General features: G+C 27.6%; 12 protein-coding genes across 12 annotated transcripts; 6 read left to right on the plus strand and 6 right to left on the minus strand.

The window, feature by feature from the left end:
• Positions 1 to 323: 323 nt before the first annotated feature.
• T552_01922 (hypothetical protein) lies at positions 324 to 1,592 on the plus strand. Its single transcript, XM_018370483.1, has 4 exons — positions 324 to 423; positions 480 to 629; positions 685 to 750; positions 801 to 1,592. Exons 1-4 carry the CDS (start codon positions 366 to 368, stop codon positions 1,544 to 1,546), a joined length of 1,020 nt encoding a protein of 339 aa, XP_018225769.1. The 5' UTR covers positions 324 to 365; the 3' UTR covers positions 1,547 to 1,592.
• Positions 1,593 to 1,598: 6 nt separating this feature from the next.
• On the minus strand, positions 1,599 to 2,325 carry T552_01923 (hypothetical protein; the record flags this gene model as incomplete). Its single annotated transcript, XM_018370484.1, has 2 exons — positions 1,599 to 1,640; positions 1,666 to 2,325. The coding sequence occupies 2 exons, from the start codon at positions 2,323 to 2,325 to the stop codon at positions 1,599 to 1,601; spliced, it is 702 nt and encodes a 233-aa protein (XP_018225770.1).
• A 225-nt stretch (positions 2,326 to 2,550) lies between these two features.
• On the minus strand, positions 2,551 to 4,615 carry T552_01924 (hypothetical protein). Its single transcript, XM_018370485.1, has 11 exons — positions 4,426 to 4,615; positions 4,287 to 4,371; positions 4,189 to 4,240; positions 4,021 to 4,141; positions 3,902 to 3,962; positions 3,681 to 3,849; positions 3,496 to 3,629; positions 3,117 to 3,452; positions 3,021 to 3,072; positions 2,901 to 2,975; positions 2,551 to 2,858 (listed from the first exon to the last, which is right to left on the minus strand). The coding sequence occupies exons 1-11, from the start codon at positions 4,570 to 4,572 to the stop codon at positions 2,597 to 2,599; spliced, it is 1,494 nt and encodes a 497-aa protein (XP_018225771.1). The 5' UTR covers positions 4,573 to 4,615; the 3' UTR covers positions 2,551 to 2,596.
• A 235-nt stretch (positions 4,616 to 4,850) lies between these two features.
• T552_01925 (hypothetical protein) lies at positions 4,851 to 6,830 on the plus strand. The gene has a single exon (XM_018370486.1). It carries the CDS (start codon positions 4,896 to 4,898, stop codon positions 6,783 to 6,785), a length of 1,890 nt encoding a protein of 629 aa, XP_018225772.1. The 5' UTR covers positions 4,851 to 4,895; the 3' UTR covers positions 6,786 to 6,830.
• Positions 6,831 to 7,416: 586 nt separating this feature from the next.
• T552_01926 (hypothetical protein) lies at positions 7,417 to 8,587 on the minus strand. The gene is made up of 5 exons (XM_018370487.1): positions 8,511 to 8,587; positions 8,407 to 8,450; positions 8,094 to 8,356; positions 7,525 to 8,046; positions 7,417 to 7,478 (listed from the first exon to the last, which is right to left on the minus strand). Exons 1-5 carry the CDS (start codon positions 8,531 to 8,533, stop codon positions 7,452 to 7,454), a joined length of 879 nt encoding a protein of 292 aa, XP_018225773.1. The 5' UTR covers positions 8,534 to 8,587; the 3' UTR covers positions 7,417 to 7,451.
• Positions 8,588 to 8,843: 256 nt separating this feature from the next.
• On the minus strand, positions 8,844 to 11,412 carry T552_01927 (hypothetical protein). Its single transcript, XM_018370488.1, has 10 exons — positions 11,349 to 11,412; positions 10,917 to 11,292; positions 10,848 to 10,873; positions 10,401 to 10,784; positions 10,141 to 10,357; positions 9,798 to 10,097; positions 9,424 to 9,751; positions 9,088 to 9,375; positions 8,931 to 9,031; positions 8,844 to 8,880 (listed from the first exon to the last, which is right to left on the minus strand). Exons 1-9 carry the CDS (start codon positions 11,368 to 11,370, stop codon positions 8,939 to 8,941), a joined length of 2,034 nt encoding a protein of 677 aa, XP_018225774.1. The 5' UTR covers positions 11,371 to 11,412; the 3' UTR covers positions 8,844 to 8,880; positions 8,931 to 8,938.
• Positions 11,413 to 11,744: 332 nt separating this feature from the next.
• Positions 11,745 to 16,685, plus strand: T552_01928 (hypothetical protein). The gene is made up of 17 exons (XM_018370489.1): positions 11,745 to 12,743; positions 12,789 to 12,835; positions 12,879 to 13,130; positions 13,180 to 13,334; positions 13,377 to 13,871; positions 13,915 to 14,360; positions 14,403 to 14,711; positions 14,759 to 14,801; positions 14,842 to 15,124; positions 15,169 to 15,449; positions 15,495 to 15,512; positions 15,557 to 15,624; positions 15,676 to 15,882; positions 15,927 to 16,121; positions 16,168 to 16,243; positions 16,287 to 16,360; positions 16,403 to 16,685. The coding sequence occupies exons 1-17, from the start codon at positions 11,817 to 11,819 to the stop codon at positions 16,637 to 16,639; spliced, it is 4,113 nt and encodes a 1,370-aa protein (XP_018225775.1). The 5' UTR covers positions 11,745 to 11,816; the 3' UTR covers positions 16,640 to 16,685.
• A 157-nt stretch (positions 16,686 to 16,842) lies between these two features.
• T552_01929 (hypothetical protein) lies at positions 16,843 to 18,494 on the minus strand. The gene is made up of 9 exons (XM_018370490.1): positions 18,474 to 18,494; positions 18,247 to 18,433; positions 18,072 to 18,203; positions 17,919 to 18,027; positions 17,659 to 17,873; positions 17,366 to 17,614; positions 17,138 to 17,317; positions 16,988 to 17,097; positions 16,843 to 16,946 (listed from the first exon to the last, which is right to left on the minus strand). The coding sequence occupies exons 2-9, from the start codon at positions 18,406 to 18,408 to the stop codon at positions 16,889 to 16,891; spliced, it is 1,215 nt and encodes a 404-aa protein (XP_018225776.1). The 5' UTR covers positions 18,409 to 18,433; positions 18,474 to 18,494; the 3' UTR covers positions 16,843 to 16,888.
• A 377-nt stretch (positions 18,495 to 18,871) lies between these two features.
• Positions 18,872 to 20,390, plus strand: T552_01930 (hypothetical protein). The gene is made up of 7 exons (XM_018370491.1): positions 18,872 to 18,950; positions 18,992 to 19,084; positions 19,132 to 19,194; positions 19,243 to 19,389; positions 19,433 to 19,597; positions 19,640 to 19,783; positions 19,824 to 20,390. The coding sequence occupies exons 1-7, from the start codon at positions 18,918 to 18,920 to the stop codon at positions 20,343 to 20,345; spliced, it is 1,167 nt and encodes a 388-aa protein (XP_018225777.1). The 5' UTR covers positions 18,872 to 18,917; the 3' UTR covers positions 20,346 to 20,390.
• Positions 20,391 to 20,648: 258 nt separating this feature from the next.
• On the plus strand, positions 20,649 to 21,217 carry T552_01931 (hypothetical protein). Its single transcript, XM_018370492.1, has 5 exons — positions 20,649 to 20,757; positions 20,803 to 20,879; positions 20,921 to 20,964; positions 21,012 to 21,061; positions 21,109 to 21,217. The coding sequence occupies exons 1-5, from the start codon at positions 20,695 to 20,697 to the stop codon at positions 21,169 to 21,171; spliced, it is 297 nt and encodes a 98-aa protein (XP_018225778.1). The 5' UTR covers positions 20,649 to 20,694; the 3' UTR covers positions 21,172 to 21,217.
• A 303-nt stretch (positions 21,218 to 21,520) lies between these two features.
• Positions 21,521 to 22,010, plus strand: T552_01932 (hypothetical protein). Its single transcript, XM_018370493.1, has 3 exons — positions 21,521 to 21,692; positions 21,734 to 21,920; positions 21,965 to 22,010. The coding sequence occupies exons 1-3, from the start codon at positions 21,528 to 21,530 to the stop codon at positions 22,003 to 22,005; spliced, it is 393 nt and encodes a 130-aa protein (XP_018225779.1). The 5' UTR covers positions 21,521 to 21,527; the 3' UTR covers positions 22,006 to 22,010.
• A 282-nt stretch (positions 22,011 to 22,292) lies between these two features.
• Positions 22,293 to 24,051, minus strand: T552_01933 (chaperone DnaJ; the record flags this gene model as incomplete). The annotated part of the gene is made up of 8 exons (XM_018370494.1): positions 22,293 to 22,383; positions 22,434 to 22,514; positions 22,555 to 22,909; positions 22,957 to 23,266; positions 23,313 to 23,537; positions 23,567 to 23,668; positions 23,721 to 23,828; positions 23,884 to 24,051. The coding sequence occupies 8 exons, from the start codon at positions 24,049 to 24,051 to the stop codon at positions 22,293 to 22,295; spliced, it is 1,440 nt and encodes a 479-aa protein (XP_018225780.1).
• Between the last annotated feature and the right edge of the window lie 66 nt (positions 24,052 to 24,117).

Here is a 24,117-nt window from a genome sequence, read left to right on the forward strand (position 1 = left end):
GAAATTGTTAAACGAAAGTTAAAAAGTTAACGTCAAAAATTAAGATTTTAATAAAAAATAGTAATTTTTGTTAAGAAAAAGGTAAATTTAGAGAAATTAACTTAAGAAAGGTTAAAAAAGTTAAAAAGTTATTAAAAAGTGGTTAAAAAAAAGTTAAAAAAGTCAAGAAATTGTTAAAAATTGTTAAGAATTGTTAAAAGATTGTTAAGAAATCTTTAAAAAGTTGTCAAAAAATCCTTAAGAAAGGTTAAGAATTGTTAAAAAGTTCTTAAAAAGGCTTAAAAAAGGTCAAAAAAGGTCAAAAAAAGGTTAAAAAAGGATTAAAAAGGATTAAAAAGGATTAAAAAGGATTAAAAAAGGGTTTAATGGAGTGGAAAACTATTAAAACAAATCACGAAGACTTAATTCATGACGTTTCTTATGGTATTCAACAGAATTATATACAAAAAAGATATAAATAAACGACTAATATTATAAAGATTATTATGGAAGAAGATTAGCAACATGTTCCTCAGATTTAAGAGTAAAAGTATTTGATTATGATGATATAACATCAGAATGGATAGAAAATGATTCCTGGAAATCAGCAGATGCAACAATTCTTAAAGTAATATGGGCAAATCCTAAAGGTATGTATATTTATATATTTAGTGAGAAGAAAAAAGAATTAATTAGGATTATTAGTGGGACAAGTAATAGCAATTTGTTCTATAGATAGAACAGTAAGAATATTTGAAGAACAGGAACATGGTTTTGTATAAAAAGTGTTTTATACATGGAAATCTTATGTATTGTTTTAGAGGCAAAGAATTCAGGAAAACGGTGGCATGAGAAAGCACGTCTTGTAGATTCTCGAGGAGCAGTTCTAGATATATGGTTTGCACCTATTCATTATGGACTTAAATTAGCGTCAGTATCAGCAGATGCGGTTATTCGTATCTATGAAGCATTATCACCAAATGATTTATCACAATGGACATTAATGGATGATATTATACTTTTATCGAATCCGCCTCCACGAGATACAGAAAGTTCGTTTTGTTTAACATGGTGTCCATCTCGATGGGATGATCAGCAATTGTTAGTTGGGGCAATGAATACAGTTTGTATTTATAGACAAAATGAAAATAATAAATGGAAGGCAGAAGAATCATTAGATGGACATACAGATTTAGTACGAGATGTTGCATGGGGAGCGAATATGGGGAGATCGTATCATATTATTGCTACAGCATGCAAAGATGGACATGTACGAATTTTTAAATTAACAAACAAGTCGAATCAAATTTCTAATGAAGATGCTATATATAATTCAGAACCTATACAAGCAAAAAAAGGTTATATAATAGAACTAGTTGGTGATTTTGATGATCATATGGCACAAGTATGGAGAGTGAGTTTTAATGTTACGGGTACTATATTATCAACTGCAGGAGATGATGGAAGAGTAAGATTATGGAAAGCAAATTATGCAGGAGATTATCAATGTTTAACAGTAATTTCCATGGAGAAAACTCAAAAAGAGGATATTATTGAAGAACAATAAGAAAATTGTCTAACATATTATATCAACATTTTTGAAAGTATATTGAAAACAATCAATCATAATCAAGAGGATTTTTTTCTAAAAATCCATAGTCCTAAACGTACATAAGAATGTATTACGCTATACCAAGTATTAATTCCTTTTTCAATTATATTAAGTATTCTATCAAATTCATATAGAGCGAATGTAATTACAAATAATATCCACATATAAACAAACCATCTTATCGTCTTAGGTATATAGACTGTTAACCATAATTTAGAATGATAATTAAAGGTATAAAACGATTGTTTCAATATATATAATTTACTTTTTTGATTAGTTTTAATAGACTCCATAGAATTAAAGTATGCTTCCTTTGACAAAAATAAAGGATTTTTCTTGATATTTTCATTCAGATAATATAAACTTGAAAGTATTAGATCAAAATCTTTTTGTTTCAATGTCAATAAATAAGATAAAAAATCTGGTGATATTTTTCTAGACCATAAGAAGATATCCCTTCTTTTAAGATTGTCAAAAGGTATTATATCTGCTGATTCATGATTAAAAGATGAATCGATTATCTTATCTCTTAATAAAGTCTTTTTCAAAAACTTTTCAGAAAAACCAAAAAAAGAATATCTATTAATGCCAATGCGATCATTAGATATATTATTTATGTTGCAAGTATCTTTTTTTTGTTTATGCCAAATTATATTTTTTATCCACTTTTTTTTATTAGATTTATTTTGTAAATTACAAGATCTCTCTGGTTCTTTCCATAAAACAATCTTCATCAATACTATTTTAAAGGATAAAAATTTATATATTTTCAATATAAAGCAGCTATTTATTAAGCAATTTATATTAGCTTGCACTTCAAAGCTTATCAAGCTAAAGTAATCGATAAGGGAAAAACCAGCCATTTTTGATATTTTATTAAGATTATTTAATAACTTTATATTATCTAAATATAATAACAATCTAAAACATTTTAAATAAAAACAGATATCAAGTAAAATAACACTTATGAAATCAAGATTGTTTAATTTTATATAAAAAAACAAATCATACGGCACCAAACATTTGGTTATATAGCAAAGGAAAATTTCGACGAAGAACCTCTCTGTCCTCGGAAACACCTACAAAAAGTGCAGCAATTCCTGATTTGATAGGAACGACTGCAATATTACATACTTGAAGACCAATAAAGAATGAAATAAATATAACGCCTATATAATAGGAACCATTATTATTGTATTGAGGATTAGTAAATCTCAAATAAAGATAAGAGGAGAAAGCAGTTAGGCAAGCAACAAAAAGAGAACCACTTGAAAATTAGTAAAAATCATAAAAAAAAAAAGAAACTTACAAAAACAAGACATTATCAATTAAACAATCATTAATCAAAGCATCTATTCCGGTTCGTCTGAACATATCCCATGTACTAATAAAAATTAATAATGATAAATAAAAATTATAGAAAAATTACTCTTTTGCTGCCCTTAAATATTTTTTACCATAAAGAGCAATTTGTGCATAACCTAAAATATTTAATAACGTGTTTAATGAAATAAAAGAAACATACAATAATGGTTAAAATACTGAACTAACCAGTCCAATAAGATAAGTACACAGGAAGCAAAGCATGAAAATATTGTTCCTATAATATCACCAGAACCAGCTCTATCACGCATAATTGATTTAAATATATCTCTTAAGATTTGAACGATAGATGCTACCAATGATCCAAAACAAACACTTCCAAAAGAATATGTTGTAGTACGTTTAAAAGAAGCTAGAGCTGCATGCTTTGGAATACCTTCCGGTGTATTATATCCATAATAATAGGATCCAAATATACCACAAATCGTAGTATGAATTACATTCTTAATAACCTCCGTAATCCAATAAGCATTAAAAACTAAAAATTATCAAAAAAAAAATTCATAAAATGAACATCATACATAAATAAAAAATAATTAAATGCAAATACATAGAATTACATTTATCTGGATTGTCAATACATGATTGTTTCCTAAACCCATCTGGTCCATATTCCGAAAATTTTGTAAATGAAGCAAGAAGTGTTATAAAAAACCTTATTATAATTAATTACATAATTAAATCAATAAAAAATATCATAAATTACCATGCAAAAAATCCTATTGAAACAACCATTCCAAAAAAACTTATAAAATATACACTAGGAAAATACGAACAAACTTTCATAGTAAACTGGAGATACATAGTTGCCAATGGAATACGTGATCTCCATGTATAAAAACAAAATCCATAGAATATTGCAAATATCAAAAACACTAACCCATTAACCCTTAACCTAACCCTAACCCTACACATGTAATAACATACCTATTGAAGCTGTATATAATCCTCTAATTAAAAAAAATATTCCAATTCCTAGCATAAAAACCTTTCAAAATTAACATATTCATCCCTATTTCTTTCTTTTTTTTTCAAATAAAACTTACTATCTGAAGAATTCCGGTCGACCATATAAATTGTTTTGTATATATACGTGCAAACAAAAAATACAAAAACGATAATGCCGCTGCCGACCCAACAACATATACATAAAGAAAAATCGTATTTCTATCATTTTTTTTTACTTTTTTTTTTTTCAAAATACATAAACTTACAAATTTATCGTAAATGATGACGTCTTTGAAAAATCCTTCTTCTTATACTCCGCTATTCATCTCATAAGTCCTTTTCTTCTTAATTCCTCTCTTCTAACCTGTATTCAAAAACTCATGGATCGACACTCCAGAAATATAAATAAATCCAAAAAGACTAATAAAAAACAAAACTGACGCCCATACCTACATAAATACCCTCTTAAAACATATATCACATCTATCCTTTTCTTTACTCACATCTTTCCACTTCTTCTCTACTTTAAATTTCTCTGAAAACTCAATTTCTTCTTTTCTATCTTGTGTCCAAGCTTCTTGACCGCCATATCTCATATTCTGATAGTACGGATTGCTTGTATCTTGCGTTTTCTCCACATTAGCACTCATTTCTACGCTTTTTTCTGGGACTTAGAAAAATTTTGGTTTTTGGAGGTTGAAATTAATTTTATTTTGCGGGAGGGTGTCCGCAAGGTATTTAAGCTCTCGATAGCCGGTAACCTCCGCAGAACCTCCGTCAAGCAGGAGATGGGTAACAAGAGGAATTAAGGGAGATATTGGTAGAATAAAGAGCAGAAACGAAGGATGTAGCGTTATAGAGGGCTATTTTCTGCGAAGGAGGGTTTTTTTTTGAGAAAAAAAGGACGAATTTAAGGGTATTTTTGAAATCAAGAAATAAAAAAAAGTATAAGAATATAGTGGGGGAAATAAGGATGAAAAAGAGGAAACAAAGGGCTAATATGGACAAGAATGAGGGAGTTTTTAATGTAGGAGGGAGTTTTTGTGCGGAAATTCCAGATAGAAGGAGCCAGGAGACAGAGGGAAATGAAGAGACAGGATCGTCATTTGCGCTGAGAGAGATGTTTTTATCGCTTGAAAATGAAGGAGAAAATAGTAGTATGAATGAGGGAGAAGAGGGGGTACCGGTGGTTTTGAAAGATTCGAGTTTAATGAAGTACGGGAAGAATGTAAAGAAGATAGAAATAAATGAAGAAAGTTCAATATATAATGGAAAGCGTATCCAGGAATTTTCGATTCCAAAGAGTCTTGAACGACAGAAACAACCGAGACTTTATTTGAGCGATAAAGAAATAATGCCTATAGGAAATGATAAAAGCAATATTAAGGGGTCAGATATAATTATGGATAAAATAATGGAAAGAAAATATTGTAATGGAGCATCGGAAGCATGTTGTGATATTTCAGATGAAATAGTAGTTTGCAATGATTTTTCATTTAATAAAAAAAGTGGTAAATCAGGGTTATTATCAGGAGTAAAAGAGCGGAATTGGATAGAAATAAATGGATCAAGTCAAGAATCAGAGGAAAGAGAGAATGTTTTCCGATCAAAAATATCTAAAAATAAGTTTTTTAATGAATTATCGGATTTAGAATATCATGACGATGACGATGGTGGTATATTTTATTTTGATGATTCATCATCAGCATCATCATTTAAGGAGTCCAATGGAATAAATAATAGGAGAAGATCGAGTACGGAAGGATCAGAAGCAGAAAAAACATATAGCATTCTTGTTAAAGATAAGAATTCTCAAGTTAATCATGATAGTTCAAAAACACAAATTTCCTATAGTAATGATGAAGATATATTTTGGTCGGGAGATTTGCAAGATGAGAATTCATATATACCATTGTTTAGAAAACAAACGTATGAGGAATATAATTCATCAGATGATCTATGGAGCTTCTGTACTTCACTTTTTTCGGAAACAAATGATACGAGTGACATAAAAGAGGTTAATTCGGTTTCGGATAAGCCGTTTTTTGAAAACAACTTTGACATATCGAATGAAAAAGGTTATACAACAGATGAAGATCAAAATTTCATAATAAAAAAAAAAAATCAAACAAAAGTTGAAATATCTGATAATAATTTTGGAAAAGGGCATTCACATTTTACAGAAACAAACAATCATGCTTCGGAATCACATAATTTTAAAACATCAACGTCGAATAAAAAAGAAAATTTCAATATAGAGACTGTTTCTACAAATTCATCTTCAAATTCCAGGACTACTACTTGTAATACACAGAATAAGCCTCCGATATTAGGAACATGGACACGTGATTTAAAAAGGCCAATTGGCATCATTGATGGTACTAGTACCAATGTAATTAACCCTGTGACATCATCCTGCACTATTTTATCATCTACTTCAAATCTTTCACCATCATCCATTCCAAGCCTAGATGATATACTAGATACGTCAGCATTTGTTCAGCTTTCTTCTTCAGATTCATCTTCCTCCATTACTAAAAACTATTTGTCTGATTTTTATCGTTGGGATAAGATTCCTATAGGAACATTCCGTCGTCACCAACAAAGATTTATGAATACGCGTGATGAACTTATCAAGGGAGAATGGTTTGTATTGACAAACAAATCAAGAAGACAACGTAGCAATGTTCCAATTTTAGGAACTACTGTTCGTCATAAGAAAAACAAATTGAAAAAAACGAGACATAAGAATAAGCTCAAGACTAACATTGAATTATTCGAAGAAGATCAAGAAGTAGGAATGGAACATTGCGGTCTTGGCCTTGGTCCTCAGTTAAGTCCACTTTTTAACGGACTCTCTTAAACATTTAGACATATATATCTTATTAGTAACTATCCAAAAATCTTTTTCGCAATTTATCTTAAAATGTACATATATAAATTCAAAAATTCAGTAGGAATCCAAGAAAAAAGAATTTAATAAATAAATAAAGCTTGTTTTATGCAAAACTTTATTGGGATATAATCTAATTTATCATTTTAGTTCCTGCTTTTTATAATTTTTACTTTTATCAGAAATTTTTGAATGATAATTTCTAATTATATCTAGGATTTAGTTTTAGATGAAGCATTTTTTAAGTCTAATTAGTAAGATAGTTTCAAAAAGACATTGTTTATGTAGTTTTATAAGTATTAAGAATTTTAAAAGAATAAAAATATTTTAAAAGATATACTCATAAACCAAAATAACAAATAATGATAGCAATTATAATGCAGAAATAATCCATAATATTCGAAAATTAAAATAGCAAGGTTTTAGTACCCAGAAATAAAACAAAGTTATTATCTTTTACTAGTTATAAAATTGTAAAGTAGAAAGATTCTATTTTAAATACAAATTCAAAAAATTAAACAAAAACAAGCCTCTTATTTAGAATTTATTTAAATATATAATATACTGACCATATTATAAAAAGAATTAAGGATTTTAAACACTGAAAAACCGAATTATGCTATATGTATAAAAAACTCAATCCCTAGATTTTGAAAATTCACACTAATATTATAATTAATTATAATAATAAAAATAAAATTCAACACACCCTTATGATCAAATTATCATATCCATATTTATCCATTTTTTCAATAGCTTTTGCCGCATCCATCCTATCATAATAACTAATAAATGCAAAACCCTTTCCTCTTCCTGTTTCTTTATCTTTAGCCAAATAAAGTCGGGAAATTCTCCCAAATCTTTCAAATAGTTCACGAATATCTTCTTCACGTGCATCTTCTGATACATTTGTAACTCTCACCGTAAAATATTCATCTTTATCCCGTCTAAACATAGAATCTCCGCCTGCAGATCTTCCAACTCTTAAATGAGGAACAATATATCGTCCTGTTGTTTCTGCACTAGACTCAGAAGGCATCACTGATTTATTCGAAATATTTAAATTCGCTGCATTATTCACTTCATCAAAAGGCTGAAGAGTATCTTTATAAGGACATCTTGCCGTAAAATGATCTCCCTTACAAAGACGGCATGCTACCTTTTTATCCTTAAACGTATCTTTCGTCGTTTTATTAACTGATTGATCCTCCTCAAAACCCTTATATACATTCTAACCCAATCAACCTAAAAAAACACATAAAATCCCATAAAATAAACCTTTGACCATCCTAATTGAAACTTAAGAACTATATTTTCCCCAATACTTGTAGTACTCGGATCCGGTCCTGGTCCACGACCCTTTTCAACACCAAATTTCTTCCAGTTTTTACGTTCTTCAATTGCTGGATTATCCTTCTCCTTTACAACCATTTTTTTGATCTTTTTAGTTATTTTAAACTTTTTTCCATTCTCAACATAATATTCAACAACTGTTCTGATATCTTCCGGGCCTTCAAAGACATTAGGCATTAAGGAAGACTCTTTATAGACCCAATTACAATAAGAATTACTGATTAGAACCTTTACCTACCAGAATATTCATCATCTGCCCAATCTAATAGCTTTGTTTGAGTTCTAAAAAGCCAAATATTAGCCGTTTTTCAACCAGAAAAAAAGTAAAACATATAAACTTACACTGACAAATCGTTTAATGACATTATATTTTCTTAAAACAAATTATTTCTAGACTTATAGCCTTTTTTCAATTTTTTGACGTCTACCGGTTGATCAAAATAGCCAATATATATAAGCCTTAATAAATAGCAAGATAATTCAAGATAATTCAAAATAATTGAAGATAAAGTATAATTTAAGTATTATTTAAATATGAAATAAGAAAAACATAGAACTAAAGGAATAAAAATAGATTTTAAAGATTTTAATAATAAAAAATGATTTTTTTTTGATTAAGAAAGTATTATTCCTAAATTATGATTAAATTTAATAAGAAATAAATTAATATTGAATATTCAAAGTATAAATTTTAATTTTGAGGGAAATATTTCTATATATTAGTTAAGTGAAAGGAATTGTTAAAAAATGGGGGAAAAAAACCTAAGAAATCAGTTAAGACTTTGAAAAGCAGCATCGATTTCTTCTTTATATTTAGCATAGATTTTTTTTCTTTGAAATTTTTGTGCAGCTGTTAATAAACCCTTAAAAAAATCAGTATGAAAGTAATATATATATATATAGATAAATAAATAGATACGTTTTGAGAAGAAAATTCCTCGTCAATGAGAATTATATTTTCCAAATATTCAATTGTAGCAAAATTATTTCTTTTTGCTATTTCCAATAACTGATTTAAAACAAAATATCGAACTTCCTTATTTTTACAAATAAGAGAAATATCATCTTCGAATGATATTTTATTGTCTAAAAGACGCTTTTTAAGAGTATCTGAAGGAGTTGCAATAGCTACAGGCTTAAGATGATATGGATCTGCATAAACACAAATATTACTAATAATATTGCAAGAACGATAAACTGATTCCAACTTATAAATATTAGAAAAATAATAAGATAAATAAAGATATTGATATACTTTTTCCAATGCAATGTATTCCCCATTTAATGTTTTTACCAAATTTTTTTTTCGATCAATTATTCGAAGTTGTCCATCTTCAGTCCATTCACCAATATCACCAGTCTTGAACCAAAAATCATCAGTATAAGCTTCTTTATTTTCTTCATCACGATTGAAATAGCCTTTTGATATAGATGTACCACGAAGCCATACTTCTCCTTGTTGTGGAGTTGAACTAGTATAATAACCAGCATCTGGAACATCAACAAGTTTAGCTTCAAGAGTTACAGAAAGAGAACCAACAGTTCCTAAGGAAAAACCAGAAGGAGCCATTATTGTACATATTCTAGATAAATGTAAAGAATTTATAAACGAAAATCATATAAACATACGCACAAGTTTCAGTAAGACCATAACCAATAAGCATAGGACACAAAACCGTACTCAAAAATTTTTGAGTTTCTAATGAGATAGGAGAACCGCCATTAAAAATAACTCTAAGACGTCCACCCATAGCAGCTCTTATATGTTTAAATACGAGAGCATTTAAAATGCCAACACCAGGAACAGAATGAAATAAAAGACGAGACTTGATTCTATACGCAGCCCAAAACAACTTTTGCTTTATACTAGAAGATGAATTGAGTTTTTCAATTATTCCTTTTCTCACGCTTTCCCAAACAGCAGGTACTCTAATTTAAACCATTAATATTCACAAAAATAGACTAAATATACCCTGTAATTATTGTAGGCTTAAATGTTTGAATATCACCTTTAGAATTCAAACAATTAGTATCACTCAAAGTTTTCACAGTTCCATAACCAATAAGAAGACCAGAATAAAAAGAAAATAGCTCAAAAACAAACTCATAAATATGTGAAAGGGGAAGATAACATAAGACAGAGTCATCATCAGTTATATAATATCCAAACACAGATGATATTGCAGAAACTTGTCACTTTTAATATAAAATTTAATAAAAACGTTTAAAAACCTGCTGCAACAATATTTTTATGAGACATAACAACCCCCTTAGGAATACCAGTAGATCCTGATGTATACATAATACAAATAAGATCATCTGGTAATGGAGGTTCTGGTTCTACTAGATTATTTTTGCCAAGACATTCTAATTCTTCAATAGAAAGAACCTTTAGATCCTTAAACTCTTTAAAACTTTCAAGATCATTCTCATTAGCCTTTCCAGAATATACTATAAGCTTTAATGTAGTAACAGAATTAACAAAAACTGCAATAACTGAAAGAAGAGCTGCATCACAAAATACTCCCTTAATCTCTGTCTCAATAAAACATGGCAAAACTCCATCCCTAAGAGTATCATATGCCGCAACAATTGTTAATGTCTGAGAAATACATGCTTTTCAAAAATTAGTATATATTATATAATATTTATATATATATAATAAAACAAAATACATACAAAATGCCATAGTTAACCATTCCAAACTAAAAATCATAAAAAACTATTAAAAACATAAAAAAATACTACCTTGTCGCTGCATATATTGAAATTCTATCATTTTTTGATAATCCCATGTAACGAAGCCCTGATCCTATATTATGTACTTTTTCATAAAATTCTTCATATGTAACATATTCAAAATCACTAAGTTCATAATACATCCAGTCCTTTTGAACCTTTATCTCTTTCCCACCAATAACTTTAGTCACTTCTTTATTTTTAGTATGTAATTGAAGTATTCTACGAAATCCAAAGGCTTTTCTTGATCCATAACACTTATAAGATCTTGTTAAGATATCATAAACCGTATTAACATCAGAAGATGGTCTGGCGACCAATTCATCCATTGAAAACGCTGATCTTCTAATACGGCTTTCGCCTTTAATATCTTCTGTACTATATTCTATTGAAAATAGCCAATTTTAGCGCTTTTTTTCCCAAAAAAAAAGGACAAAATACCCTTAGAAAATAAAGATTTCATAGTCTCCTAATCTAAAGAAAATATCTTAAATATCCTGCTTAATTTTAGTATATTTTATGAGAAGCTTTTAATAGAAAAAATTGCTGTCGAAGCAACTACGAAATTTAAGAGATTGTTTAAATAAGATAGAAAAAGGGTTTTTAATAATAAAAACAAGAGAAAAAGAATATAAAATCGAGTTTTGCCTAGTTTTTTTGATATATTAGCCTTTTTTCAGCTTTTAAAAGTGAGCGGAAACAGTAGAAAATTGAAGGAAAAATAAGTTTAAATAATTTAATATAAAAAGGGTTTTTTTATAAGAGAAAAACCAACAGAACATAAATATTTATGTGTATAATTGAGAAGAAAATGCCATAAATGCTTTAATAAAGCAGAAAAAAAAAATTGATGAATTTTAAGGGAATTTGAGGAAAATTTAGATATCTGGGTTAAAAGATACAATATTTATGCTTATTATTCCATCAGATCAACAGAATTTCATTAACACAGATGTTATTTTGAAGGAGGTGGTGAAAGAAGATAATAATGAGTTGATAAGTCAAAAAAAACAAGTTGAAAGTGATAAAGAAGCGGTTCTTGTACGGTTTAAAATAAGATTAGAGATTTTGGATGATGAATTATGGAAAGGGATTGTAAAAGAAAGAAGAGAATTGCTTAAATTAGGAGTTTCAAACATTTTTTTTACATTGAATGAATCATTATTACATTTGATAAATTATGAATCAAAATCAATAATTGCGGCTTATGTATGTTCAGAAGCGGATTTAGAAGTACTTTTACCGGTTTATGAGTTTATTTTTGGAATAAGATCATCATACAATGATCCTATATATGGAAAGTTGATCAAAGATTATTTGCAAACATATGAAACAATGCGGTTTATAGAATTGGAAAATAAATGGCATTTCATGATAGAATTATGCATATCTATGAGATATATTACAGAGTTTTCTATTGAAAATTTGAAAATATTTCAGAAACGTACAAGATATGGAAAAAGTCTTGTATCAGAACTTATGAATTATGCATTTCCAAGTACATTAGAAATTCAGGATACTATTAACATGTCTCTTTTTTATGACAATGTTTGTGGTTTACCGAAATCAAAAGCATCTAATTTTATTTCTCCAGATAAATTGAATACAAACTTACTGCCATTTCAAAAAAAAGCAGTTGAATGGATGCTTAAAAGAGAAAAATGTATGCCTAATACATTAAATTCTGATGAAGACGATATTCCTCCTACATGGGAGGTATCAATGGATGTAGATGGAAAACAGATATATTACAATAAAGTTTATGGAATAATATGTTCTAGTATTATTGATGTTAAAAATACATTTACAGATATTGATGGAGGAATTCTTGCAGAAGTATTGTTTCTATTCATTTTAGAATATATTCCTAAATATTTTTAGGAAATGGGACTTGGAAAGACAGTAGAAGTAGTTGCTTTAATTTTAAAGTAGAAATTTCAATAATTAAAATATGATCTAAATTATATGTAGAAACGAGAAAAAAACAGCATCTGGATCAGAAAAAGTCTTTGATCCATATACTGAAAGTTATGTTATTGCATCAAAAACAACATTAATTGTTACGCCAATTTCAATTTTACAACAATGGATAACAGAATTTTCTAAATTGGCGCCTCATTTAAAGGTTTTACATTACGTTGGAGTGAAAAATTCATCATCAGATCTCTCTATTAAAGACTTAATAGAATATGATGTAATTATTACTAGTTACAATGTCTTAAGGTAAATTATTTTCATAAATAAATAAATATATATATATTGAATTATTTAGTTTTGAGATACATCATACAAAATTAATGCCAGAAAGATCATTAAGATATGGAAAAAAGTATATTCCTAAACTTTCACCTTTAGTACAAATACAATTTTGGAGAGTATGTCTTGACGAAGCTCAAATGATTGAAACTGGAGTATCAAATGCATCTCGTATATAGTTTTTATTTTTATAGTTTATACTGATTTTTGTAGTTGCAGCTCTATCTATTCCTAGAGTACATGCATGGTGTATTACTGGAACTCCTGTACGCAATTCACTTTCTGATCTATATGGACTTTTATTATTTTTACGTTTTTATCCTTTTAATTGCAACAAAATATGGAAACGTCTTATTGATGATTCAAGAAATGCATCTGCTTTTATATCTTTATTTAAACTAATAACTTGTCGCCATACTAAAAAATATATTGGAGATGAAGTAATACTTCCTAAGCAAGAAAGAGCAATTTTATTGTTAGATTTTACGCCAGTAGAAGAACATAATTATTCATTTTTATTAAAACAAGCATTAGAAGAAATTGGGTTTAATGATCAAAAGAATCCTGCAAGTATAAATTGGAAATTTGATGATTTTAAAGATAAAATGAGACATTGGTTATTGAGATTAAGACAAACATGTTGCCAAATGCAAGTAGGAACTGTCAATAAAATGAATCTGGGTGGCCAATTGATTATGTTGTCTGAAGGTAAAGAAACATAAGTTATAAATTCATATTTAAAATTAAATAGCTTTGGATGTAATGTTAAAAAAAGTCAATGATACTATTGATAATGATGAAAGATCTCTTTATACATTAAAATTCACTATTGGAAGATTATATGAAGGCAAAAATAAGCCACAAGAAGCGTTAGATATCTGGCTTCCTATATTAGAAATTATCTATGACAAAATGAAATTATTTGAACAAGAAATAGAAAAGGCAAAACAACATGGTTTAATAGATTCAAAAAATGAAATCAAAAACTCTATGGGTACAATAGATGAAAATACAAACGATAATTATTATAATACAGAAGAAAAAAAAGTTCCAATAAAATCTATACAAACTCATATAAGGCATTGGCGAAATCTTGCCCATAGATTTACTTTTTTTATTGCAACAGCATATTATCAACTTGGAAACAAAGAGAAAGAAGATGAATATTACAGTAAAGCTGAACAAATTCGAAGAGAGGTATTTATCTGTACATGTATTTATTTTTATTTATAAAATTAGATTTTATCAGAAACAGAAAGTAAGGCACTTTTTTTAATGAAAAAGCTATCAGAAAGAGCTAAAAATAATGAATTTGTAACAATTCAAAAAATGAATATCTCTGAAATTATAAACAAAATTCATTCATCTCATGATAAATCTTTATTAAATATAATTAAAAAATTAAACAATCAAACTGATAAAATTAATGAATGGCGCCGAAAAATAATTGAGTTATCACTTTATGCTTTAGTAGATCATAACGAAAATGTCACTGGTGAAGAATATATTAAATCATTGGATATTATGGAAGATGCGTATCAATACTTGGTTTTATATAATTGTTTTTTCATTATATTTATTTTAATGAATACTAGGAAGCTCTTCGAAGTGCAATTGCATCAAGAATTGAAACTTTAAGTATAAACAACCTTCGTAATATTTTAAACTAATTTTTAAGATGGAGAAAAGAGTTTTCTTACAATTGTAGAAACACAATCTCGCCTTTCTAATCAACAAACACAATTAAAACATCAACTAACATGTATTACAGAGGAATTGCGACCAGTACCTAGCTTATCTCTTAAATCAATAATAGATAATTCATATATCTCAAAACAAATAAATGATACTAATATAAAAGGAAAGAAATATAGAAAAATACAAAGTATTTCAAATTTTGAAACATATAATCTATCAGAAATTTTAAAGAATGAAATAAAAATAACTGTTAAATTAGAAAAGTAATAAATATTTATATTTTTTTGAAATAATTAAACAGTAGTAGAGAAATATCAGATCTTTCATATGTACACAATGCACGAATTGAATATTATCGTCAACTTCAAATAATTTCAGATTGTGTAGCTGAGTTAGATGAAGAACTTCTTGAACCTCAAAATTATGCAAAAAAAATGAAAGAATTAGACGAAAAAATAAAAAGTTATGAATTGACCATACATTCAAATCAAGGACGTTTACGCTATTTAAAGTATCTTTCTAAAACATCTAATAATGAATCTGAAATAGATAAAATATGTGTTATATGTCAAAATATATTTGATTTTGGTAAGCAAATCCATATATTTTAAAATTATTTATTATGAAATCTAGGAATTTTAACAGAATGTGGTAATAAATAACACAAAAAAAATATGTAATTTAATACATAGTAGGACATATATTTTGTAAATTTTGCATGATGCAGTGGCTCACTAAACATCAAACATGTCCATCATGTAAGGTAATTTTTAATAGGAAATTATATATATATTTTTCTAATTATTTAATAAAGGCAGAAATTAAAGAAACAAATTACTATAACATAGTACATAATAATTCTAAAACCAACAACATACCTAAAAATTCTAATATTTATTCTTTAAATCAAGATTCAAAAAAAAGAAGTGATGAAATTGATAAAATGTTTTTAGAAATTAAAAATATAGAATTAAAAGAGTCATATGGGGTTAAAGTTGATATGATTGTTAAACACATACTGGTAATTTATTATCTAACTGAAATTACTTTTAATAAAGTATATAGTGGATGCGTAAAGGAGATTCAATTGGCCCCAAATCAGTCATTTTTAGTCAATGGAAGGAGATGTTAGACATTTTGCATCATGCATTTACTAATAATGGAATTAAATTTAGCAGACTAGATACAATTATCACAAAATCTGGGAAAAAAGGAAATATAGAAAACGATCCTGTGGCAAGATTTAAAAATGATAGTTCTGTATGTTATGTGTGAATACAAATTATATTTTCTTATGTTAATTTAGATCGAAGTTTTTATGCTTCATGCTCGCTCACAATCAGCTGGTCTTACATTAACGAATGCAACAAATGTCTTTTTATGTATAATATAATTTATATTTATGTTTTATCTAATAATTTTTAGGCGAACCTCTAGTTAATATTGCCATTGAGTTGCAAGCTATAAGTCGTATACATAGGATTGGTCAAAACAAACAGGTACTAATATATAGTAATTTATAAATCATAATAAATTTTTAGACATTTGTTTGGTTATATATAATAAGAGGGACTATTGAAGAAAGAATAGTAAAATTAACTGAAAAAAAAAGAGCACAATTTGCCGAAATATATAACAATACATCAAAAAATTCATATAATAATTCAAATTTAAATGATTTATCTGAAATAGAACTACAGAAAAATATAAATAAACTTACAAATACTACAGGCGAAATCATAGAAAACAATACTTTATTTTATCTTTGGGGGAAATAGTAATTAATATTTATTACATAGCGAAAAAACAACGTCTATAATTATTTACAAATACTTGTGTTAAAATACGTGGCATAATTTCTGTTTTCATAGCAAACATTAATTCTAAAAAATCAACTACTTAAATAAATATTATCAATCTTTAAGAAATAATTTATCTGATAAAATTATCTAATAAAAATAATACTAAATTGATAAAAAACATTCATTGAAAATCATAAAGTATTTTCAATAAACAAAAATTATAATTTATAAATCACGAATAACAGTATCAAATGCCTTAGCAACATACTCTATATTCCCAAGTCTAATTTATTAAAAAAATCCTAACTAACTACAGAAATTTACCTTAAACCAGCCATAGAAATCCTCCCATTCGGAGGCATATAAATATGAAATTCATCATGTAAACGGCGAATATGTTTCTCGCTCATATTTAAATACGAAAACATTCCCACCTATAGGAATTAGTATTATATATTAAAAAGCTGCTATAACTTGTTTTATTATATGATCCCATGAACCAGGCGTACCAAGTTTTATTAACTCTTGATAAAACAATTCCCTCATCTTCCTAATTCTACCCCACATTTCTAAAATATTAAATTTCAATTCTTGAGTAAGCTCTTCACTATCTAAAATAAGAGAAACTATTTTTGCTCCATGAGAAGGAGGAGACTAATCATTATTATAAAGAAATCAAAAAAAAAAAAAACAGTTATATACAGATATTTCATTTCTCTGTAAACGAACAAGCTGACTCTGAACATTTTTCGCTATTTCAGATGATTTGGTTACCAAATGAAAACAACCACATCGTTGACCATATAACCCAAAATTCTTAGAAAACGAATGGCATACTGAAAGCTCTAAACCTCGCTCTGAAAAATGTCGAATAGGCCAAACATCTTCATCTAAATCTCCTGATACAAACCCTTGATATGCAACATCAAAAAAAGGAAATAGTTTTTTTTCCTTTAAGATAAGATAATACAAATTAAATCATTTTTAAATCATACTTGCATCACATCACATATTTTTATCCATTGTTCTCGACTAGGATCAACTCCAGTCGGATTATGAGCACATACATGAAGAAGAACAATACTATTTTCTGGTGCTTCTTGTAATGTTCCAATCATTCCTTCAAAATCTAATCCACATGTCGATTTATCAAAATATGGATATTCTTTAACAGTAAAACCAACATGTCCAAAAATAGGATGATGATTTGCTATTTTAAATTAAAATATTAAAAAAATATTTTCATAAAAATTACACCATGTAGGTTTACTAAAATAACAAATTTTTCTTTTGTTATATATAGACATAAATAAAGCTCCAAGATGATTCGCTCCCGTTCCAGATATCGTTTGAATTGACGAAACCTTATTATTTATTATTCAATAAAAAACTTTTTAAGAAATAATACACAGCCATTTTTAATTAATGGTGATTCTTTCCCAAAAATAAGCTTCTTAGAGTGCTCTATAAACGGGTAAAACCCATCAATAGCTAAATATTCATGATTATATTCTGGATCCGAAATTAACATAGATTCTGCCTATTTTCATCAAAAAATATGCTATTTAGGCCATTTTTTTTGCCTTTTTCACGCAAGAAAGTGGCGTAGTATTTCCATATTCATCTCTATAAATCCCTACACTAAGATCTACCTTATTTTCGAAATCATCATCTCTATATATCTCCATTAATCCAAATATAACATCCTTCTTAATAAAAGGAATATCTGCAAAAAGGCTTCCCATTTTTATTAAATATTTATTAAGATTCCTATAAAAATTATTAAGATTTCTTAAGATTTTCTTAATACTTATTAAAATTTCTTAACTTTAATGTTAAAAAAAATCTTGTCGTTAAGAAATTTTTAGACTCGATTATTAAAAATCTTAAGAAATCTTAAGAAATCTTAAAAAAGTCTTAAAAAATCTTAATTAAAATTAAGAAATTAAGAGAAAATGTTAATTTTTTGTAAAAAAAACAATAAATTATAAGTTTTTTTTAATAAATAAAGGAAATTAGTGTAAAAAATAGAAAAAAACCTTGATATTTATATAATATTTATATAAAATAAGGGGAATTTATTAATATTAAGATTATTTTTTATTAATAAATTAATAAAATTTTTAATATTAAAGAGATATATATAAAGGTATGTATTATAAGGTTATTATTTTTATAATAAATTAATTGAATTGCTAGATATTTATTAAGATTGGAAATTATAAGGTTTTTATTTATAAAAAACAGAATTAATATGAAAAAATTTAATATTGAAACATGCCTTTTTGTAAAAGAAACAAGTATTAACAAGTATTAATAGTTTAATAGGCGAAAAATAATATATCATTTTTTGATATTAAATTTTTTCCACAAAAAACAGCAAAAAATGAAGATATATTTGCAATTGTAGGGAATAAAAGAGTAGAAAACTTTTTATATTAAGTTTAAATAAAGTTAACATATGAAAGATTATTATAGCGAAAACAAATGGAAACAAAATTTCAGTATTATCTACATATCATGATTTAAACGTATACAATAATATTTATTGTATATTTTTTTGTTGAAAGAACTAATAGAAAGAGGAAAATCTATGTTGTTGTGCATGGACTATAGAAAACGACACAAATAAGCCATTATTATGTGTTGCAGGAGCATCAAGTGTAATTAAAATTATAGATATATATTCAGGAAAAGTATTAAAAGTGTTAAAAGGACATGGAGATGTAAGAAATCTTTATATATATATATTAAATATTGAATTATTAGGAAATTTTAGATATTAAAGTATCACCAGTAAATTCATCTATTATAGCAACAGCATCATTTGATCATACTATTCGTATATGGTCACTTATGGAAGAAAATACATCGCAACCTACATTAGTTTCATGTGGAGGAGAAGGAGGTCATGATGATCGAGTTTTAACAATTGTATTATTTTATTATTAAAATAATTTATCTTATTTTTTATAGGCATTTCATAGGTCAGCTCAATATATACTTTCTGGAGGAATGGATCATTCTATAAAGATATGGACAGTACCTACTTTTTTAAAGGCAAATAAAGCAGAAAAATACTATAAAATTCAAGATAACATGATTTTTTTACCATATCCTGTAAAAAAATAACTTTTTTTTTTAAATTAACAATTATTAGCATTTTTCTACAACTGCAATACATACAAATTATGTAGATTGTGTAGAATTTTATGGAGATCTTATCTTTTCTAAATCAGCTGAAGAAGGCAAAATTATCCTTTGGAAAATTCATGGATTTGATAGTAAAGCAGACCCACCTCGTCCAGATTGTGCACCAACAACTTATGAATGGTCAGAAACAAGAAGCTTTTTCGGAAGCGGCCTTCAAAAACTATTACAATTCATGATCCTGGATTGTAATCCATGGTTCATGCGTTTTACTGTTTGGAATTCACTAGATACTGATAATAATTTCCAAACACTCTTAACAATTGGAAATTTTAAAGCAAAAATATTCATATGGGAAATATCCGAAAATATAGACTACAAAGATCCATATACACTAATTAAACCTCATATCGTACTAACCATTCCAAAAACTTCTACTGCTATTCGACAACTTTCAATCAATAATGATGGTTCTTATCTAATAGCCGTCGGAGACATGGGTTTAATTGCTTTGTTTAAAGCACAATTATAAACTTTATCAAAAATACTTCTTAACTACATTCAATACACTAAATCTATCAAATCAAATCTACCATTTTATCTAAAAAATATACTCATCTTTCTTAACACTACATATTCATGATTTTCTCATTATAAAACTTATCATTATTTTCAATTAAAAATATACTAATTTAACAATAAATATACATATTATGACCTTATTTATACATAATTCTAGTCCTTAATATTATCAATTCATCATCTTATCTTATCTACCTTATTACTTAGTGTAAGCCCCGATGCCTAAGCTCCAACCTCCAAAAAAAATTTAGCAAAAAGTGGAGGAAAATAGAGGTTTTTAGCGTATATTTTTGATAAAAATGAACATTATTTCAAGTAGAAAATGTATATATTATGGTATTTCAGGAGTTAGAAAAATTTCGGTTTGTTTTTATATACTTTTTATATAAAATTCTGATTTACTTAAGACTTTAAAGAAAAACGACTTTTTTTTTAAAACAGATCAAACATATGAAAGATATCTTAAGAAAATTACACAGAATGGGTTTTTTTTCATGTTTTTATGATTAAATCTTATTAAAATAGACTTATTTCATTATTCATATGGGGCGGTAGTGCTACACTTGCAGGTATCGTTTAAAACCTTTAATATAAGAAAATACATAATATTTTATAGTACTTTTCTTTTCTCAAGGAATTCCTCGTGTACGTACACAAATTCATCAAGTATATTACCAATTTTCTATATAACTAATTTTTTAACATAAATATAGCAACTACCTGTATTTGGTCCTTCATTTAATGAAGATATTCCTTCATCTGATATACCTCAATAAACAAATTTCTTTTTCATTAATATATTAGAAAATTTACATTTTTTCACTACGAATATTTTGATTCAATTTCAATACATTTTTCGATTCATTTAGATTTTCTTATTCAAAATCATACTTTAGTACTATTTATACTACTTTTTTCACTTTCTATTAATCAATCTTCAAAATTCATTCAAAATTTCATTCAAAAAATTCATTCAAAAAATTCACTTAAAAATTCATTCAATTCATTTCTATGGATAACAGGTATTCTGATTCATCTCTAATCATTCATTTTCAGACATTCTTATCACTTTTTTCAACTTTATTGTCTTCTATACACATTGTCATAGCAACTGTTGTCAAGGCAACCCGATATGTCTAGCTATCAACATCTCAGCTTTAAGTCATCAACAATGCCTCCTCGACCTAAGCAAAACGAGTCAGAAGTGGTTCAAGAACCTTTAGATAGGTCAGGATCTCGTCAAAAAAGGTCGCCAACAGACCGTCATGAGAATTGTATAGTGCGTGAATCAGGACCGGTAAATATATAAAGAATAATAAGAAAAATACTGAGAAGTAGATATTTAATGCCAATACACTACCAGTAACAGCGTTAAGAAGATACCAAAATGTGTATAAACTTCGTACACAGATAGGTAGTAGTTCGAATGATGCGCTGGTGAATGCAGTTCAGCGTCATTTTAATGCGTTACCAGTTAAAGAATATGATATGATAGTGCAATTTTTGTATACAGTGAAAAACAAAGGTTTAGAGATATCTAAGAAGTTAAGAATGCTAAGTGTTTGTTAGATAAAACATTTAGAAGATATTTCCATGATGAAATAGTTTAAAAAAAAAAAAGAATTGAATAAATACTAGTCAAAATCGATAAGTTGAAATTAAGTGAAAACCAAAGTAAAAAAGAAGAGAAACTTGCCAAATATGAATGTAACCAAGTATGAATGTGCTGAGTTCATATTTTTTTATATTTAAATTAATCATTTTTTCCTACAAAAAATGGATTAATGAATGATTATAATATATATATATATATATATAATTAAATTAAGGAATAGTTGAATTATATTTAACGAATATATATGCCAATTATATATAAATAATATTTCATCATGTTTTTTCAAGAATCATTTGAGTATTGTAATCTTCGAAATGTTCTTTTTAAAAAACCATCTTGAGATTTTTTATTAGAATCAATTTCTTGATTTATCCTAGAAACAGTTCATTATATGAAAAAAATAGAAAAAAATAAATATATTACGGAATATCTTTTTTTGCTGTATGATCACCCATTGATAGTGCAAGTTGTTCAAGTAATGTACGTTCATAGGGTGATAATGTTCTAAAGTGATTAGAAACGTAAGGAAAAAAGGAGAAAATACTTTGGCATAGATACTTTAAAATCATATTTTATATCTCCTTTTATACCATTACTATACAAACGTTCGACACCTTTTCCATTCATTACGATAACATCACCAGTTGCTGTTCCAGAAGGAATTTTTAATTCAACATCATCATCCAATGTTGGAACTTTAATCGTGCCACCTAATGCTGCTGTAGTCATAGGTATGGTTACAGTATGAAAAATATCTGAACCCTTCCTTCGAAACAATGGATGCGACATAACACGAATACGGACATGTAAATCCCCATTTCGAACCCTTGCTCCAGAGATTGCTACCTGAGGAGCATTTCCTTCTCCGGCAAGTCGCATACGCATACCATCTTCGATTCCTTTTTATAATATAAAACAAATTTGTCATTATAAGGTTTAACATTACCAGCAGGAATATCCAGGTTGATAACCTTCTTTTCTTTAACCACACCATCTCCATGACAATTCCAACACTCTGATCCTGGTAAAATGGTAACACCAGCACCTTTGCAATATTCACAAGTACTAGCAACCTGAAACCCTCCTTGCATAATATGCACTCTAGTACCTGTACCTCCACAACGTTGACAAGCACTACGTTTTTGTCCTGATTTTAACCCACTTCCAGAGCATGTTTTACATATTACTAAAGGATTTATATGAATCGACTTTGTTCCACCTTTTGCTGCTTCCATAAACGAAATACTCGTTTGAACCTAACCCGTATGAAATTAAATAAAACTTGAGATAAAATCTTTCCACCTCAATATCATTGCCTACTAATACTTCATTAACATTACTACGTGCACCCGTTTTCCCTCCAAAACCAAATGCACCAAACAAATCATCAAACGGAAACCCCCTCATATTACTAAAATTCCCAAAATCTTCAAAATCACTAGATCCTTCTGTGCCAAATTTTGAGCTTTCAAAAGCCGATGAACCATATTGATCATATTTACTTCGTTTTTTTGGATCACTTAAAATCTAAAAACAATATCAACCCTATTTTCGACTAAAATACTCCTAAAACATGCCTCGTATGCCTGTTGAATTTCAAGAAACTTCTCTTGTGCACCTTTTTCCTTGTTTGTATCTGGATGATATTGTTTTGCTAACTAATTCACTCTTAATCAATCCAGATAGAAAAAAAAAAAACAACAAAGAAACCTTAAAATACGCCTTCTTGATATCTGAAATGCTGGCATCTCTATTTATATTAAGTGTAGCATACGGATCTTTCATAGCCAACGCTTTTCCCGATGTATGGAAAAACGACTAGAAACAGAGAGAAAATAAACAAATAAACGACGAAACCATATCCACCACTTACTCTCCGAACTCCTTGATATAAATCTTTGTATTCAATGGCATTTTTATTCCAAAAATTCCTGATTTTGCTTTTTTCTATTTGTTTCATTTTTGGACCCACCAAAAACTTGTTTAAAAAGCGGAAACTTTGTAGCCCACTTGAACACCTCATCCAGCGTGGATTAACCATCTTAAATACCTATAAAACCCCTTAAATCCTTGGTATTTTTAACCTTCTTTTTCTCAGAACTTAATT

This window comes from Pneumocystis carinii (assembly GCF_001477545.1).
Source record: "Pneumocystis carinii B80 chromosome Unknown supercont1.8, whole genome shotgun sequence".
In the NCBI taxonomy this organism is placed as follows: Eukaryota; Fungi; Ascomycota; class Pneumocystomycetes; order Pneumocystales; family Pneumocystaceae; genus Pneumocystis; species Pneumocystis carinii.

Excerpts from the sequence above, each read along its gene's own strand:
- T552_01928 (XM_018370489.1), top strand. The coding sequence starts at position 11,817 with ATGCTTATTATTCCATCAGATCAACAGAATTTCATTAACACAGATGTT. Across the intron at positions 13,872-13,914 it reads ATTGATTATGTTGTCTGAAG|CTTTGGATGTAATGTTAAAA; the intron begins GTAAAGAAACAT and ends AAAATTAAATAG. Across the intron at positions 14,712-14,758 it reads AAGATGCGTATCAATACTTG|GAAGCTCTTCGAAGTGCAAT; the intron begins GTTTTATATAAT and ends AATGAATACTAG.
- T552_01922 (XM_018370483.1), top strand. The coding sequence starts at position 366 with ATGGAGTGGAAAACTATTAAAACAAATCACGAAGACTTAATTCATGAC. Across the intron at positions 424-479 it reads AATTCATGACGTTTCTTATG|ATTATTATGGAAGAAGATTA; the intron begins GTATTCAACAGA and ends AATATTATAAAG. Across the intron at positions 751-800 it reads ATTTGAAGAACAGGAACATG|AGGCAAAGAATTCAGGAAAA; the intron begins GTTTTGTATAAA and ends GTATTGTTTTAG.
- T552_01929 (XM_018370490.1), bottom strand. The coding sequence starts at position 18,408 with ATGGGAAGCCTTTTTGCAGATATTCCTTTTATTAAGAAGGATGTTATA. Across the intron at positions 18,028-18,071 it reads CATTAATTAAAAATGGCTGT|GTTTCGTCAATTCAAACGAT; the intron begins GTATTATTTCTT and ends ATAAATAATAAG. Across the intron at positions 17,874-17,918 it reads TTTTAGTAAACCTACATGGT|CAAATCATCATCCTATTTTT; the intron begins GTAATTTTTATG and ends AATTTAAAATAG.
- T552_01930 (XM_018370491.1), top strand. The coding sequence starts at position 18,918 with ATGAAAAAATTTAATATTGAAACATGCCTTTTT. Across the intron at positions 19,085-19,131 it reads CAATTGTAGGGAATAAAAGA|ATTATTATAGCGAAAACAAA; the intron begins GTAGAAAACTTT and ends AACATATGAAAG. Across the intron at positions 19,390-19,432 it reads TGTTAAAAGGACATGGAGAT|GAAATTTTAGATATTAAAGT; the intron begins GTAAGAAATCTT and ends TTGAATTATTAG.
- T552_01924 (XM_018370485.1), bottom strand. The coding sequence starts at position 4,572 with ATGAGTGCTAATGTGGAGAAAACGCAAGATACAAGCAATCCGTACTAT. Across the intron at positions 4,241-4,286 it reads CCATGAGTTTTTGAATACAG|CGGAGTATAAGAAGAAGGAT; the intron begins GTTAGAAGAGAG and ends TGAGATGAATAG. Across the intron at positions 3,630-3,680 it reads TCAATAGGATTTTTTGCATG|GTTTTTTATAACACTTCTTG; the intron begins GTAATTTATGAT and ends AATTATAATAAG.
- T552_01932 (XM_018370493.1), top strand. The coding sequence starts at position 21,528 with ATGTCTAGCTATCAACATCTCAGCTTTAAGTCATCAACAATGCCTCCT. Across the intron at positions 21,693-21,733 it reads TAGTGCGTGAATCAGGACCG|ATATTTAATGCCAATACACT; the intron begins GTAAATATATAA and ends ACTGAGAAGTAG. Across the intron at positions 21,921-21,964 it reads GTATACAGTGAAAAACAAAG|ATAAAACATTTAGAAGATAT; the intron begins GTTTAGAGATAT and ends AGTGTTTGTTAG.
- T552_01931 (XM_018370492.1), top strand. The coding sequence starts at position 20,695 with ATGAACATTATTTCAAGTAGAAAATGTATATATTATGGTATTTCAGGA. Across the intron at positions 20,758-20,802 it reads CAGGAGTTAGAAAAATTTCG|ACTTTAAAGAAAAACGACTT; the intron begins GTTTGTTTTTAT and ends GATTTACTTAAG. Across the intron at positions 20,965-21,011 it reads CGGTAGTGCTACACTTGCAG|TACTTTTCTTTTCTCAAGGA; the intron begins GTATCGTTTAAA and ends AATATTTTATAG.
- T552_01926 (XM_018370487.1), bottom strand. The coding sequence starts at position 8,533 with ATGTCATTAAACGATTTGTCAGT. Across the intron at positions 8,451-8,510 it reads TCATTAAACGATTTGTCAGT|AACTCAAACAAAGCTATTAG; the intron begins GTAAGTTTATAT and ends TTGGCTTTTTAG. Across the intron at positions 8,357-8,406 it reads GGCAGATGATGAATATTCTG|AGTCTTCCTTAATGCCTAAT; the intron begins GTAGGTAAAGGT and ends GGGTCTATAAAG.
- T552_01927 (XM_018370488.1), bottom strand. The coding sequence starts at position 11,370 with ATGAAATCTTTATTTTCTAAGG. Across the intron at positions 11,293-11,348 it reads GAAATCTTTATTTTCTAAGG|AATATAGTACAGAAGATATT; the intron begins GTATTTTGTCCT and ends TATTTTCAATAG. Across the intron at positions 9,752-9,797 it reads GGTCTTACTGAAACTTGTGC|AATATGTACAATAATGGCTC; the intron begins GTATGTTTATAT and ends ACATTTATCTAG.
- T552_01925 (XM_018370486.1), top strand. The coding sequence starts at position 4,896 with ATGAAAAAGAGGAAACAAAGGGCTAATATGGACAAGAATGAGGGAGTT.